The 17033-nt window shown below is 42.2% G+C and overlaps 1 protein-coding gene across 2 annotated transcripts in view; it reads left to right on the forward strand.

Moving 5' to 3' along the window:
- Positions 1-4589: 4589 nt before the first annotated feature.
- Positions 4590-17033, forward strand: part of PPP3R1 (protein phosphatase 3 regulatory subunit B, alpha) — a 63453-nt gene continuing 51009 nt past the window's right edge. For both annotated transcript variants that reach the window (XM_021087426.2, XM_085016124.1), the window contains exon 1: positions 4590-5005. In XM_021087426.2, coding sequence (XP_020943085.1) covers positions 5003-5005 — 3 coding nt within the window. In that variant the 5' untranslated portion in view covers positions 4590-5002. The remainder of the gene's footprint in view (positions 5006-17033) is intronic.

The raw sequence follows: 17033 nt of genomic DNA on the forward strand, positions 1-17033 counted from the left end.
AGTTATGCTTAAAAAAAAAACAAAAAACCTACAAATCCATCCGTGCCTGGTATACATTTTCCCCAAACTCATTAATTCATAAAGCTATATAATTTAAGAGCATTGTTTTCTCTCACTGTTTTTAATAGCAAATATAAAGAGTTTCAGCTGCATTATAATTTAAACAGGCTTTCTTAGGAAGGCCATTGTTTATAGAAATCTTTGTAAAATGGTTTCTATGGAGAAATGAATTTCCAAGATGGAACTTGGAATCCTTGGCTCATACCTCCCCTGCTTAGCAAGAGAGGAGCTTGCCACTTCCCTGCCATCTCAGGTGCCAAGAACCTTTTCTCAACCACACCTTGGAGTAGGGAGCTAGCTGGCAACCCTGCTTCCGTTTCTGTACCCAATAGGATTCTGGGAAAGAAGATGTTTTATTTCCCATGCAACCTTAGCGTCCACTGCAAAGAGGATTTTGTGGCATGAAACTAGGTGGCAAAAAGGTACAAAATATTCTTAAATCTGGGGTTCTTGAACTGGGATATGTTTTATCCAGGAGGAGAGGTAGACATTTCTTCTAAATATATGTTAACAAATGTGTACTGAAGATGGACAGGCACTGTTTACAACTGGTTCTTCTTCTTCTATTTTGTTTTTGTTTTTGTGTGCTTTTTCAGGGCCGCGTCTGCGGCATATGGATGTTCCCAGGCTAGGAGTCCAGTGGGAGCTACAGTTGCCAGCCTACGCCACAGCCACAGCAATTCCAGATCTGAGCCACATCTGCCACCATAGCTCACAGCGATGCTGGATACTTAACCCACTGAGAGAGGCCAGGGATCAAACCTGCAACCTCATGGTTCCTAGTCGGATTTGTTTCCACTGCGCCACGACTGACGGGAACTCCACAAGTGGTTTGAATTGATTCTTTTTATTTTTACTATTATTATTTTAAAAATTTTATGGCTGCTCCCATGGTATAGGGAAGTTCCTGGGCCAGAGATTGAATCTGAGCCACAGCTGTGACCTATGCTACAGATGCAGTAATGCTGGATCCTTAATTTCGGGTCAGGTATCAAACCTGCACCTCTGCAACAACCTGAACTGCTGCAGTTGGGTTCATAGCCCACTGTGCCACAGTAGGAACTCCTAATTCTCCTTTTTATTGGCATTTTCTTCCCATGTGTGAGTATAAAATTAAACATGGTCTCTCATTGATATTAGTCAACATAATTATGAAAAAGAGTAGTACTCTGGGAGGTCCCCTGTGACTCAGTAGGTTACCCTACCTGTGGCACAGGTTGCAACTGTGGTGTGGGTTTGATCCCTGGCTTGGGAACTTCCACATGCTGCAGGTATGGCCAAAAAACCCCCAAAACCAAAACCAAAAGCCAAGAGGGGGTATTTTGGGGTGAAACTGCTCTGGGATGGCGTGAACAACCACAGAAATTGTAATTTATTTATTCTGACACTCTTTAATATTCTATATAAATAAATGACAGTACTCAATCTTTTAAGAGTAAAGCAGATTTGGGGATATCACAATGATCTTGAAGGTCTACACATGATAACATTTCTTCTTTTTTTTTTTTTGTCTTTTTGCCTTTTCTAGGGCCACTTCCCATGGCATATGGAGGTTCCCAGGCTAGGTGTCTAATCTGAGCTGTAGCCGCCGGCCTGTGCCAGAGCCACAGCAACACGGGATCTAAGCCGTGTCTGTGACCTACACCACAGCTCAAGACAACCCCAGATCCTTAACCCACTGAGCAAGGCCAGGGATCGAATCCACAGCCTCATGGCTCCTAGTCGGATTCATTAACCACTGAGCCAGGGTGGGAGCTCCAACATTTCTAACTTAAAGAGAAATGCAGATACATTGGATCCTACGGTAGCTATGGTCAAATGTGACTGTAAACATTATTCTTTTTTTTAAAACTTTTATTTTTTTTCTACTTAGCAGTTTTATTATTGTGTCTGTGTCCTTTCTTTTTCCTATCACCAAACAAGGAGATATATGAAGATTTCAATTTTGATCTCTGTTTTCAAGTTGAGGCCCAACTCTCTATTCCTTTCTACCCTGAACCTCTGGCTTCTTCCTAGTTGGGTGCGTCCCCAGGGAAATAGCTCACCAATTCAAATCTAGCATCTTCAAATTCAATCTCACCTCAGCACTCAGCCATCAGATTTCTCCTGACTTCTCTATTTCTCTTAATGGGTCAGTATTTTCCACCAGACAAACTAAAAATCTTTTATTTCTACCTTTTCTTGTTCCCTATAACTGCTAAATTGCATCATCAGCGCTTTTTTTTTCCTTCTCTACATGTCTTTCCTGTTTACCCCTCCTTTTCTCTGCCATTGGTACGTCTCATCACCTCAAACTCAGCTGTTACCATTCTTTTTACTGGTATATCTGTCATAAGTGTCTCTTCCGCCAACTTATCTCCATCATATTCCTTTTGATTGCAAAGTTTTCTAGGAAAAATAATCCACTTATTAGATATATCCTTTGCCTTTTCACTTTTGTAATTATTAAAGATGCATTTTGGATTTACCTCTCTCAATGATTCAAAAGAGACTAATTTGTTTCAGTGTCAGACATGCAACCTGCTACCTGTCTGTATTTTATGCAGTGTACACAAAGCCTGGAGAATATAAGTGGTGAACTCTGGTAGACTTGCAGAATGACCTTGTGTCTCTTGCTTTTATCAGTCACAGAGGTTAAGCAATCTTTCACAGTGCTCTGCTCTTGAATTTCTGATTTAGGTTCACAACAGATATCTGTTGAATAATTATAATCTGAACTGGCTGAAACCATGACAAAATTACGGGTTACTCAGCCTACTGCATCCATATAGCTCAAATTCCTTCTTAGTATTCAATCCTCAGTCAAAATGATAATTTGATTTTCACTAAATATGTCCAAGGGACACACACACACACAAATGCAGCTACAGTGATTATCTCTGAGAAATGGAGTTGAGGAGGAGGAATTTTTTTTAATATTGTACTTAAAAAAAAAACAAGCCTGCCTTATTTTATGATGAAAAGCTAATGAAAAAATAATACACCTAAAAAAAATGTAAACGACAATTTGCCTTAGGGATTTCCCTGTTTTGGAATACATTTTGTCATCTAAATAGCAACATAGCTCTTAGAATAAAAGGTGGAAGAAACAGGGTCAATTCTTGGCCTTTCCTTGATACAGCTTATCAGTCTAAGTTACTTTTCCTTAATTATCCTGACACGGAAGCAAGGTAGTTCTTAAAGAAAAGGGGGGTTGCAGGGAGACCTAGGGCACATCACTGAGCTATTAGAAAAGATGAGTGTTTATCATATAGAAAAAAGGTTAGCGTGGAAAAACAGAACTCTCACATAAGGAGCTTTAACAGACTGCCTTTAAAAACAGTGGTTTTATAAAATTACCCAAAATAGTTTGTCCATAAGGAGTTTCTGACCACTCAGTAAACATCTCTTGCTATTTCTCGCGCGCGCGCGCGCACACACACACACACACACACACACACACACACACACACACACACACATGATTACCAAGCTCTGAAGAGGTTAAAACTGTTACAAATGTTTTCTTCATTATCTATACCACGCTTCTCCTGGCAGCTCCCGCCTCCCTTCTGAACATAACTTTCCTCCTTATGCTTTTCTGGACTCCATTTCCTACTGGTAGTCTGAATTTTCCGGGAATGGTAATTGCCACCAAAGTGGATACAGCCCCGCTAAAGGGACAAGTGGGCATTCTGTCTTCTAACGTTTTTCAAAAACAAACACTGCTGTTCCGCGTCAAATGGTAGCTTGAAGGGTTTAAGGAAAATATCGAGCTGGGTGAGAAAGGCTTTGCGGTAGTGGAAGGCAACCCCTCTAGTCGGTTGTGCAGTGACTTCCTGCGCCTTAAGCTGCAGCCAACTCTGGCTCTCCAACCCGGCTCCCGACTGCCAACCCACACTGGAGTGTGGGCCTGCGGCTGCTGCACCCGGGTGACAACAGCCTAGATGTGCCATACATTCTGTAGGGGGTCCAAGCCGTCACAGTGATGCAAAGATACCTGTCCTCAAGCGCAAATTGATTCCTTCTTGCCCCAGGGCTGGGATTTTCCTTGTGTGTGTGTTTCTGTGTGTGTGCGCGCGCAGAGTCTGGGTGGTTCCGACACCTTAAGGCTGCATATCTAACTGTTCCTCTTCCCCTCGAAGCTCCCACCCCTGAGTCCAAGTCCCCCTCCGCCTAGTGCTCGCGCACCCCTCGCATTTCCTCCTTCCCCGCCCAGGCCAGCCTTCACCCCCCTTCCCCCTCCCCCCAGTGCTCCGCGCCCGCCTCCAGCCACATGACAGGAAGGGCTCCGCCACGCGACGTCACCGACGTCCGCGCCCCCGCCCCCGCGCTTCCCCCGCCCCGCACGCTGGGGGCGGCCGGCGGAGGGAAGAACGTGGTCGGCGCGCTCTGCGCTCCCCAACCAGAGCTCGCCAGAGCGCCGCGGCGGCCGCCGCCGAGCCGGCGCGCGAGTTCCCGGATGTGCGGCGCTCGCGGAAGCCCCGCCCCCGCCCTTCGCCCCGCGCGCTGCTGCGCTCCGCTTTCCCCTCCCTCTCCCGCCCTCCCCCTTTTTCGTGCCTTGAGGTTGCGGGTCAGCACAAGCCACTGCAGTGAGTCCGTCACGGCTCCGGCGCGAGCGCGAGGCTGCAGCCCCCAAGCCGCCTGGCCCATACTCCCCCCGTCTCCTCGCCTGTCTCTCCCCCTTCTCGCCGTCTCTCCTCCCGCGCTCTCCGTCTCTGAATCTCGACCTCAATTTCTCTTCTCCCCGCCCGCTCCCTCGTGCCCAGTCACCCGGCCGGCGCGGTCCCCGCGGCGCCGCCTCCCCTCCCCCAGCCCGCACCCCCTCCCCCGCGGGCGTCCCGCGGGCCGCAGCCACCCCGGCCGAGCGTAGCTGGGCCGCCGCCGCTGCCGCTTCCTGCGGGAGCCCGTCTGAACGCCGACACTCTTCTCCGCGCGAGCGAGCCGCCGACCGCCCAGCAAAATGGTGAGCCCTCTGTTTCCCCACGCACCATCTCTCCCCACTCGCCGCTTCCAGGGGCGGGGGCGGGGAGAGCTCGGACACCCCCGGGCGGCTTCCCCCGGTGGAAAATTCGAGAGACCCGTGAGAACCCTCGCGGCTCGGGGGCGGCGGGCAGCGGATTGACAGCACCGCGGGGCTCCCGCGCCCGCCCCCGGGCCTCCGCGGGGCGCCCCTCCACCCCCTCCCCCGGCGCCCCCGGGATTCCGCCTGGGCCTCGACCCCCGCTCCCCCGGCCACCCGCCCGGGGCTGTCCTCTGGTCGGCCGGCTTTTCTTGTCTCGGGACCCTCCTCCACGTGGAGCCCCCTTCACCCCCAGACTCACTCTCAAGTTCGGGGAGATTCCGAAATCCTGTGGAAATCATATGTGGCAAATGGCTCTTTATATAAGACCCACTTTCTCTCCAGAGCTGCTCTTTCTCCCACTCACTCTATTTTCAAGCAGTGAGTCTTGGCAGGAATCCTGCCACTTACTTCCCTCTCTCCCGCTAGTGTTTATTTCACTGCCTTTTGCAATCTTACGGGGTGGGTTTGTTTGTTTTTCGCTGCTGCTCTTCTCTCTGCAGCGGCGAACCGGAAAGGTCCAAGGTGTAGATTCAGGAAAAGAGTCTAACTCGGCTTTTTACAAACGGGGAGACTTGGTTTTTTATTAATGCTTACTTACTGCCCAGGGTTTTTCGTTTTCTTTGTTACCTTCGAAAGTCTCTCCTGTGCTGGTTGTTTTTGAATCATGGCGATTTAAATTTGTCTTTCCCTACGCTCACTTTAATCCCTAGGTAGAATTCACTGCTGTAGTGTTTCAGCCCGACGCTAGGGGTGTGTCTGTCTCCCGCCTCTGTCACTGTAGCCAAGAAATCAACGACGCCCTTTTAGCCTGTTACCTTACCGGTTCTCTCGCCCGGGCTAGCCGGTGGAGTTTCCTCTTTGTAATCAAGAATTGCATGCACAGTAGAAAAAGTTTGCAGGGCTTTTTTCATACATGTCAGATAGCCGGGCATGTAATTTAGTTTTTTTTTTTTTTAAAGCTTTTTACACAGTTGACCAAAGATTTTACGACGGATTCGTTGACGTTGAGTAATTTCTTGTACCTTTCACTGTATGGTGTTTCACCTTGTGTAGAGTTTATGTCAGGATAGCGTGGTGGGTGAGCGAAAGGAGAAATTCTGTTGCTTGCAGCTTAAGAGCAGTTTGGTGCGATTGTGAGGAGAAAAAAAAGTGAAATTAGTTAAGCTGGCTTTTATGTGAAACACAGGGCAGATGATTGAAGCGCACTGATGGGTGTACTTAAAAATCCACATTAGGAGCAGACTTAATAAATGTTTAGTGATTTCGAGATACAGAAGTTTTTCCCTGCCAACTTGGGAGGTACCTCAGAGACAATTGTGCCTTCAAAGTCAAAACTTAGGTTTTTCCAAAGTGTTGCAGAAAACAAGTTAGATTAGAGCCATTCATAGTACAGACTTTCATTTGGGGAGGTCATAATCTTTTGGAGTTTTGAATTGCACTTTAGTGCTTTAATACAAGTTCCTTTACCTGAAGGTCAGGATGTTGACGATCTTTGTCGTTGCAGTGAAATGTTTTTACCTGTGTTAATAAACAATACATTTTGAGGAACAGTGATCTAGTCTTGCTGTTTATTTAGTATATAGCAGAATGATAAGGTTTCCAGGTGGTTTTTCCTGCCGTGTTGCATCCTCCCAGCCCCTTCTCTCTCCCCTTTTTGAACAATAGGCTGAATTTGGGAAATCCTCTTTTAGTTAGCTCTTAAATTTATCTTCCTGGTACTCAGTATTTCCTTTTCTTTCAAAAATATTTTAAAATTACCGTAAGATATTGTTTTCTTCCAGGTCAGTATTTCCCTCTGTCTTTCCAGTTTCCTTTTTAGTATTTATTTTCTGATTCACTCTTGGCTCTTTTTCTGCTGTCCTCTCAATACCATTTCAGGACATAATTTGTCATGGCAGTGGCGTCTCAACTTTTAGCAGTATGTTGGTCTGCTGAATATAGCACTGGTTTGAAAGTATCAAAACTAGCTCAGCTCTGCCATATGGAATATTGATGAACTCAAATTGGACTTTAGAGTGATCTAATCCATTTTTCTTGTTAATTGAGTATATGGTTCTGAAAACTGACTCCTTTTGGAAAATCTTTGTAGCTCTTACTGAATATCATGGGCAATTTGCATTTTTATCAACAGACTTAATTTACGTGTTAATTTATAAATTTCATTGATTTGTTCAAGTAAGGGGAAAGTAAAAAGTTTTGTAGATTGAATTGAATGTATCAAGAATCTTTTTTGATGGTTATTAGTTTTAGGTGCTATGTTAAAGGTAGCCTACTTTTTTCCTGAGAGTTATGTCTTTTCCTCCATCTCAATTTGTCTTAAATTGTTGAGCAGTGGGTTGAAAATTATGCACATGTACAAAAATGTGAGTACTGCGCTCCTCAGAATTTTCCTTGAACCATTAACAGTTGTCTATGATTAATTAAATAAATGAATTTATTATTAATATCTTTTTGGCTGCACCTATGGCATGGGGAAGTTCTGGGGCCAGGGATTGAATCTGTGACACGTCAGTGACAGTGCTGAATCCTTAACTCACTGAGTCACCAGGGAACTCCATAATGTTTATTTATTGAAATAACTGAATATTACAGTTTTTTCTCTACCTAGGGCATATATAATTTTAGATAGAGAACTTCAATATTACATGCAGAGGTAGATAAAGAATAATTAAATAGAATGTTTGATTAGGTCCCCATGATTGAAAACAGTCTCTGAGTAATTTTTGAAGGAGTAGATTTTATAGAAGCGTTTTTAGAAAGTTAACTTTTCATTTATCAGATACAGTTTTTGCTACATTCTTAGTATAATTTAGAAATATGATCTGGTTTTTAGTGTCTGTTTTTGTTGGAGTAGGTAGTGCACATTTTGTTCTGGATCTATGTGTGAATGAACATACTGTGTAAATATTCTTTATATTTTGCTTCTTAGGACAACCTTAAATTTTATGAGACCTTTTATGTTTTAAATTTTTAAACTTTTCATTTAAATTATGTCTACCATCTGTAAATAGAACCTGAAACGCATATTTGCTGTCTATGATAACTGCAGTTGGAGTTGTACACAGCATATTTTAGTCTGGATTCTGTGACCAAGAAAGTCTACTTTAAAAAAAATGCAAGCAACCTGACTTAACGGCTGCAGAGTTAAAATTCTCATCGATCATAGGAAGAAAATTTCTCCACTTATTACTTCTCAGAGTAGATGAGAAAATAAAAAGGTTCAGAGTACAAGGTAGAGAAACTTAGGGTCAGTCAGCAATGAGAGGGATAGACAAGTGTGGAGGATCAGTTGTAGGTAGTAAGGCAAGCAATAGTGTAAGAAGTCAGCTTGGGCCAGGAGGATTAAGTGAGTCAGAGTGGATCCAGAATCTGGGCAGTCAACAGGGATTCCTTCACATCAACAGATACTTGTAGATTTCATCTGTCTTCACCAGTTACTGTGCTCAGTTATGGGGAATGTTAAAATGATTAAGGCCTACCTTCATTTAAGAAGAGAATATAAGGCAGATGCCAGTAGGTGTGGAAAAAGCATGAGTTACCACATGAATAATATACACAAAGCTGGATAGAAATTGAAGAGCCATATCAGTTTCATTTGGGATTAAAGAAAGTTTTATAAAGGAGATGACAATTGAGCTGGGTCTAAAAAAGATTGTTAGGATTGCAGTCAGCAGGGTTGGAGGACACTCAATATGTGGTTCCTGGACTAGCAGCATCAGCATCATCTGGGAATTTGTTAGGTCCCACCCTGGACCAACTGAATCTATAACTCTGGGAGTGGGGCGAGGCAGTCTAGATCTATATGTCTTTTCAGATAATTCTGATTTATGCTAAATTTTGAGAGCCACTGTTTAGAGACTAGCATGGAATGTATTTAAATTTTAGTTGAGCGTCTGTTAATATACCTAGCATTGACTATAAAAACAAAACATAATTGTAATTTCTAAGGAACTTAAGTAGGTGAACTGGACAATTATTATGCAGTGTGATATGTACAAGCTAATCTTGTGCTTTTAAGAGCATGTGGCAGGGGAGAGGCCTAATCCCAACTGGGGTTGGGGATTGGATAGAGAGATGAATGTCACTCAGAGAAAGCTTCCCGGAAGAGTACCTGAGCTGACTCTTAAAAGGATGAGTAAAAAAGCCGGTGAGAAAGGTACTCTAGGTAGAAAGCTTTGTTTTAAAGCCATCAAGGCATGGGTATGCAAGCCAGCTCACTGTGGCCGGAAGGCAGGGGGTTAGGATGGAATGGAGAGAGAGGGTAGACAGGTAGATTGAAGCAGGGTTCTGGAAGGGTTTGCATGTCATATGAAGGAGTTAACATCTTTTCCCCTAAAGCCTGTGGGAAGCTATTGCTTTTAAGCAAGAGAATGACATTGTCTCATTTACTTTTTTAGAGAGAGCAGTCTGATGGTTATGTGGATAAAATAAGATAGATGAATCTAGACATGGGAACCAATTAAAACATTATTATAGTAATGTGAGAAATAAGGACCTAAAAGAATGTAGAAACACTGCAGATGGAGATGAAGCACCAGGGATGAGACACACGTAGGAGGTAGGAGATAGGACTTGGTGACTTGGATTATGGGGAAGGAAATGGATGAATCCTGCTGTGGCTTGGGTGACTGGGTAGAAGCAGTGCCATCCACTCAGCAAATATTTATTAAGCACCTCCGTATTGGATAAGATATGGTTCTAGGGATACCCTAGAATGCTATCCCATCCTCAGAAAACTTCCATTTTGCTGGGGTGATTGTTGTTTCATCTCTAGTCTTATCATTTGGTAATTAATGCTTGGAATGCTATGTTGCACGATTCGAGGTTCAGAAGGATAGGGTGCTGTGAAATATTAACAGTGCTTGCTGCATAGATATTATGGCTTAAGAGATAGCAGAAGGGACTTGACAGCCTGGAGGTGGTGAGAGACAGCATATGTTTGAGCAGTGATTTTCAGAACATGGATCCTGAACTAGCGGCATCAGTGTCATCTGGGTCCTTGTTAGAAATGCACAGTATCTGTGTAGGAGATACAAGAGAAGGAGATTTGGTGGTGTGATGATTTCTTTCTTGGACACTATGAATTTAAAGTAGTCATGGGTCACCTAGTTGGATATGGCCAACAGGTATTGGCTGTATATGGGTCTAGAAGATAAATCTGGGCTTATATTAAAGATTTGAGTGTTGTGTGTGTGTGTGTTTTAGGTGGTAGTTGAAACCATGAAGCTGGATGAACTCTGCAGAGAAAGAATATGTAATGATAAGAGGACAGACCCTAAAAAACACTGCATTTAAGAGGGAGGTAGAAGGCGAGGAACTTGTGAATGTTGTCTGAGAATAAATAGCCAGTGAGATAGTTGGAAAATTTGTGATGCCAGATTTGATGGAGTCATAATGGCTAGATTGTGTAGCAATCAGGAAAGAGAAGAACTTTAAATGCCTTTTGGAGGGAGCAGGAGAGTTCTGGTGACTTTGGCAGTAGTACAGAGAAACATTGGTAGCACGGAAAGCCAGGATGCTGTGACTTGAGTAAATGACTGGCCAGAGATTGAGTATAGCTTTGAATGAAAGAGAGATGATACAAGTTAGAAAATTTAGGTTTGAGGAAGAAATTATTTGTGCGCTTAAGGGAATTAGCCAAGAGAGAGGGAGCAGTTGAAGATTCTAAGAGAAAAGATGGAATTTTTTAATATTTGGAGGGCCCCAGGGAGGTAGGAGGGAATACGAGTCTCAGAGATTCTTCTCATCCGTTAATAGGGGAGAGGAGGAAATAAAAATGAAAAACTATAGCAGTCGTAATCTTTAAGACAGTATCTTCAATGAAGCCCTAGGTAATGAAAATAAGATTGCAAAGGAATGTAGGTGCTGAGAATACAGAGAACTTGTCTTTGTCTTTTTATTGTTGTCTAAATACTTGACATGATAGTGTTTGAAGTAGTGTTTTTGAAGGAGTATGTGGACGAACAAGTGGCATAAAGGATTGAGTGCTGATGAGACAGCCCGGTATGAATGTTCGTTTTTTGAGACGTTTATGGGGAAATGGACAAAGAAAAGTTAGGTGAGGTAATTCCTTTTAGGATAGCAGATGTCCATTTTCTTTCCAGTTAGAAGAGAAGCCAGGAGAGGGAGCTGTGAGAAAGAGGATGATTAATGGAAGGAACCCTAGGTGTGGTAGAAAGAAGATGGCCAAAAAGAAAGGAGGGGACGTCAAAAAAGAGGGGAAAAAATCCAAGTGAGGAGAGTAGGCTGTGATGACAGATATGTTTTAATAATGGAATTCAAACCAAGTGGCTTAAAATCATCTCAGCATCTGGAGATAGTTTGAGGCAAGATCATCTGCTAAAGTTGAGATTGAGGCTGCGGGGAATGGGGTAAGATTGAGGCTGAGGAGTATGGAAACGATTGCAGTATCAATTTTGAGAGATTTGGTAGGCAGTTAACAGGGTATTGAGTAATGTTATTAAATAGTAGGTGGTCCCAGGAGATGGTAACAGTGGGTCATGACCTAGGATATTAATCTAGGAAACAGGAGTTTTAACAGGAAAAGAGCTTAAAACTTTGTCCTTACATTAGTAACTTCTGATCAAGTCACATAGGTCTAAAAGGAACTATTTTCTGAGTTCAGGTTTATGATGAAGGGAACATCTAGATGTAGATTAATAATCAAGACTTTGCTAAAGTTCTAAACACACTATTAATACATTTACTTCAAAAATAAAACCATACTGAAAGGTAAAAAATAGAAAGTAAATATTTTCTGGCCACTCCTCCTCCTTGTGTTGATCATTAAGTTTCTTGTATGTTCTTCTAAGGAGTTATTTGTGTGTTTTTTCTCCCCTCCACCTTTTTTTTTTTTTTTTTAAATCCATCACTGGTGTGTGGACTTAATTTCCTTTATAATTTAGTTTTTATTAAATGATTACAAAGGTCAGACTTAAAGAGATTTTAATGTTATGCTCTGGTTTCCTCATTACAGTCAGTTTTATTCCAAGATTTTTAACTGTATTTCAGATATAAGCATTGAGTCAAAAACAATTAAGCATAATTTTTTTTAATCAGGTGGTAATTTCTTAATGATTAAGGTTGGTACTTCAGCTGGGGTCTGAACTATGATAGTATTCTTATGGAATACTTTTTAGGAAACAATATTTTACTAGGACTTTTTTGTGTTTATTTTTCCCACTTAGCACCTTATTAAGTATTAACATAGATAACAATTTCTTAAAAAGAAAAAGTGATCTCTGAAATACAGTGGAGCAAGCATCTGTTTTATTTCATGCTTGCCAGATTGAAATTTCATCTTCGCTTTTACTCTTCAAAATAACCTTTTATCTGACACTCCATATCTACTCTTTCCTTTTCTGAATTTTCTCCTTGGACTCCCATACCCTTTATAGTCATGGGTTAACAGTAATTATAGCTATTGTATGGATCTGGTACAGATATAAAATTTTGAAGTGAAATACGACTAGTGTTTCCTGGTTTGTCTTTGGTTTTTATAGTCTTGTACTATACAAATATTTAAAACATTTTAAGATTTCTGTAGGAAATCCTTGAAAATTTAGAGCAGTAACTCAACAAGTCATATGTTCTTACAGGTTATTTTCTCAGGGTTTTGTTTTGTTGGTTAAAGCTTTTTTTTCTTAGGAGTATCATCAGGAGGGCCACGTGGTAGCCCTTTTACTGTCCCAGAAAACATTTCTGTAAATGAGATGTCACTTTGACTTGTGTTTTGGGAGCATTATTATATTCACCTATGGTCTCTTGATTTTGGTAAACAATACAGAGAATTTATTTTTATTGTAGGTTAGAACTAGGTGTGCAGTTTAAAACCTAGGGACAAAAGAGTGAAGTGCAGCAACCTACAAAAAGAATCAAGCCTTTAGTGTTGGCATTAGTAGAGCTGTCTCTTAGCACTTTTATTTCTCCTTTATCTAGCTTCAGGGATAGTTTTCTTTCACATTCTTCTGAGTGCAGTGCAACAGGCAACTTCCTATCATGAGCATGCAATAAGCTGGCATCCTTTTGGATTATTTGCTTGTAAGACAGAATGCCAGGAAAAACAGGTGCTAATAGGTAATGAGGAAATCTGTGATTTTTATGTGTGTTTATGTTGCACCTATTTTCCTAACATAGAATTTCATGATTTATAAACTAGTAATCTTTCTCAAATAGTGAATTGATGAATGTGCAGGTTATACTTCAGTTCTGGCTTTCTGTCTAGCTGTCACTCTTTTTCTTTACCATCATACTTTTGACTCATCTCTCTTTGTTTACTTTTTGGTTTTCAGTCTATTACAGTGCACATCTGTGATTCAGTAGCTGCTAGCTACATGTGGCTATTTAAATTTTATTTCAAGTGAATTAATATTAAATAAAATTGTGAATTCAGTTCTTCAGTTCTACATTACAGGTGTTCAGTAGCTACTTGTGGCTTACTGCACCAGTTCAGATACAGAGCATTTCCATCATTTCATGAGTGTCTGTTATGTAGCATTGGTCTGGAATGATTATGCATCTGCATTTCACTGAAATTTAGCATGCTGGCAGTGAGCTTCTAATTATCACTGTGAGGTTGGGAATTAGAAAGATTGGACTTTTAGATTCCATTTCTGCCTAAGTGACTTTGAACAAATACTGTACATTCTAGACCTCGTTTAGTACAAGTAAAATGGGAATAAAGCACCTCAGATTGTGGTGACAGTAGAGGTTCTTTGGAAATCCAGTAAATACTCATTAAATGTATTTGGTTTTTCATTCTTCTTACTTGACTTCTTTGTGGTGTTGGACCTTGTTGGGAACTCTTCAGATTTTCTCCCTTTTTTTTGCTTTTGTGTTTTCTGCTAGTTGCAGAAGTACACTCTCTGCCATTTTTTTTTTTTTTTTTTTTTTTTTTTTGTCTTTGCTATTTCCTTGGGCCGCTCCCGCGGCATATGGAGGTTCCCAGGCTAGGGGTCGAATCGGAGCTGTAGCCACCAGCCTACGCCAGAGCCACAGCAATGCGGGATCCGAGCCGTGTCTGCAACCTACACCACAGCTCACGGCAACGCCAAATCGTTAACCCACTGAGCAAGAGCAGGGACCGAACTGGCAACCTCATGGTTCCTAGTCGGATTCGTTAACCACTGCGCCACGACGGGAACTTCTCTCTGCCATTTTTAATCTTTGTTGCTTCCCTCTCATCTGGCTTTGGTCCAAGGCCCTCTTAAATATGGTTGTATCACTTTCCCATTTAAAACCTCACATGTTGTAGAGACTAAAATCTTTGACATAGCCCATAGACTTCATTGGTTCCATCTGTTTACTTCAGCTTCTTCCACCATGTTCTTTCTTTCTATAGTGTAGTCACTTAAACTTGGTTACATTTTATTCAGCCGTTTTATGCTGTATTCAATGGTTTATTCTACTCCTTGCATAGACTATGTTTGCAGTGCCTAAAAAGCCCCTCAAGTAAGTGACTGAGCCTCCCACCCCATGCCAGGTCAGCCCTTGTTCCTATGTTATACTATTATAGTACTTTTTATGTCTTTGTAGCACATGGTTAATTCTATAGGTGTTTGGTTGCTTTCTGTCTCCCCATGATATAATTTGTGTTCCGTGAGAGTGGTCATCATGGCTGTCTCTCTCTTTCTCTTTTTTTTGGCCAACACCCATGGCGTGTGGAAGTTCCCAGGCCAGGGATTGAACTCATGCCACAGTAGTGACCTGAGCCACTGCAGTGGCAACACCGAATCCTTAACTGGCTGTGTCACAAGGGAACTACCATCATCCCTCTCTTGTTCTCACTCACCCCTGCTGACAACATAGGCTCCTGCCATGTTATAGGAATCCAGTAAATATTTGTTAAAATAAGTGAATTGGGTGAATGCATGAATTCTTTGTTTATTCTCAAAGTTTCATAATTTCCTATGTCCTGATGAGTCATACATATATTTAGCTCATATCATTCTTTTTCTCTAGTCCATAGTTCTAACTGCTTACTGGATTTTTATCTAAATAATAATGGCTATAAAGACACCTTAACCTCAATGTAACTGAAACTGTGTTCATTATGTTATCTTCTTATTCATGCTTCATCATTCCCTAATTTTTCTTAATGGAAACAGTATCTGTCCATTCACTCCTATCTGGAAATCTGGTGTACCTTTTACTTCCCTTCGCTACTGCCTAAGTCTTAAGCAGTCATCAATTACAGTCTGTCCTGGACGAGTGTAACACAGGAACACTGCCTGACCTAGTTTGGGGGCAGAAGGCTCAGTCATTCACTCACTCACTCAAGGGACTTTTGAGGCATTCCAGTCTGGCTCTCATCCTATCCATCAAGAGAAAAAATGTACTTAAAATGTTCCCAGCATGTTCATGCTTCCTGACATCAGTGGTGGAAGCTAAATACACTAACATAGTTGCAGTGCTGTGTACTGTCCATACCACATTCTTCCTCTTGACTCATTTTGACTATTTATCTGCGTTGGAAGAATTTATTGCACATTTCCCCTAGATGTTTGTGCGTTTTTTCTTTATTTCTATAACTTGGCTTCAAATAGCCTTTACAATAATCAGTTGACCCTTGAACAACATGTATTTGAACTTCATGGGTCTACTTACTTACATGAAGATTTCTTTTCAGTAAATATAGTACTTAAAGAGGTGGGGGTGGTTGAATCCACACATGTGAACCACAGATATGGAGGGCCAGCTGTAGAACTTGAGCTTCTCTGGATTTTGGTGTCTGTGGGAGGTCCTGAAACCAGTCCCCTTGGGTACAGAGGGACACCTGCATTTTGAGCTGTACCTTTAGAAAAGTGCTGTGCTTATTAGTGATTTAGCACCTCTTCAACTATGTTAATGTGTTTATTAGGATTCTTACTGTTTTTGTTAGTACTCTGTTTACAGAATTGCACAGGTTTTTTTGAGTATCTTGCTTCCAGCTGTTTTCCTTAAGCCTCGTTACTATTTATTTTTTTGTCTTTTTAGGGCCGCACCCATGGCATATGGAGGTTCCCAGGCTAGGGGTCGAATCTGAGCTGTAGCTGCCGGCCTATGCCAGAGCCACAGCAACGCCAGATCTGAGCTGCATCTGCAACCTACACCACAGCTCACCGCAATGCTGGATCGTTAACCCACTGAGCCAGGCCAGGGATCAGACCGCAACCTCGTGGTTCCTAGTTGGATTCATCTCTGCTGCGCCACGATGGGAACTCCAACCATGTTATTTTTAATGTGTAGCTTTTTGTTTGTTGTAAGCTGTAGCTTTAAGAACATGTTTTTTTTTTTTTTTTTTTCCTGGAATAATAGTGTCATGTTATAAATGTGTCCTGCCATTTAGACCCCAGATGTCTCTTGAATCAACTTCCTCTTTATTCCTATTACCACTGGCATCATTGCACTGGCATCAACGTGGCTTGGATCCTACGTTGCTGTGGCTGTAGTGTAGGCTGGCAGCTGTAGCTATGATTCCACCCCTTGCCTGGGAACCTCTATATGCTGCGGGTGCAGCCCTAAAAAAATTCCCAGGCTAGGGGTCGAATTGGAGCTGCAGCTGCTGGCCACAGCCACAGCCATGTGGGATCCTAGCTGTGTTTGTGAGCTACACCATAGCTCATGTCAATGCCGGAGCGCACTGAACAGGACCAGGTGTTGAACCTGCATCCTCAGGGATACTAGTCGAGTTTGTTACCGCTGAGCCACAACAGGAACTCCTCTAGAATTAAAAATTTTAAACTTTTGCATGGCATTCATGCTCTGATCCTTATTTTTAGCCAGGCTTATGCTATAACCAAGTCAGAATTCTTGGTTCTCAAAACACCTCATCGTTTTTCATTTATTGGTGCCTTTGTATGAACTTTTTCTTCAATCTGCAGTGTCCTTCCACTTTCTCTGATAAACATCAATATCCTGTTCCAGTGGCATTTCCCAATTCCCCCAGGCA

This window comes from Sus scrofa, chromosome 3 (assembly GCF_054392235.1).
Source record: "Sus scrofa isolate SSC_HxYL_T2T_F1_AM1 chromosome 3, Sscrofa_HxYL_maternal_Yorkshire_Landrace_v2.0, whole genome shotgun sequence".
Taxonomy (NCBI): Eukaryota; Metazoa; Chordata; class Mammalia; order Artiodactyla; family Suidae; genus Sus; species Sus scrofa.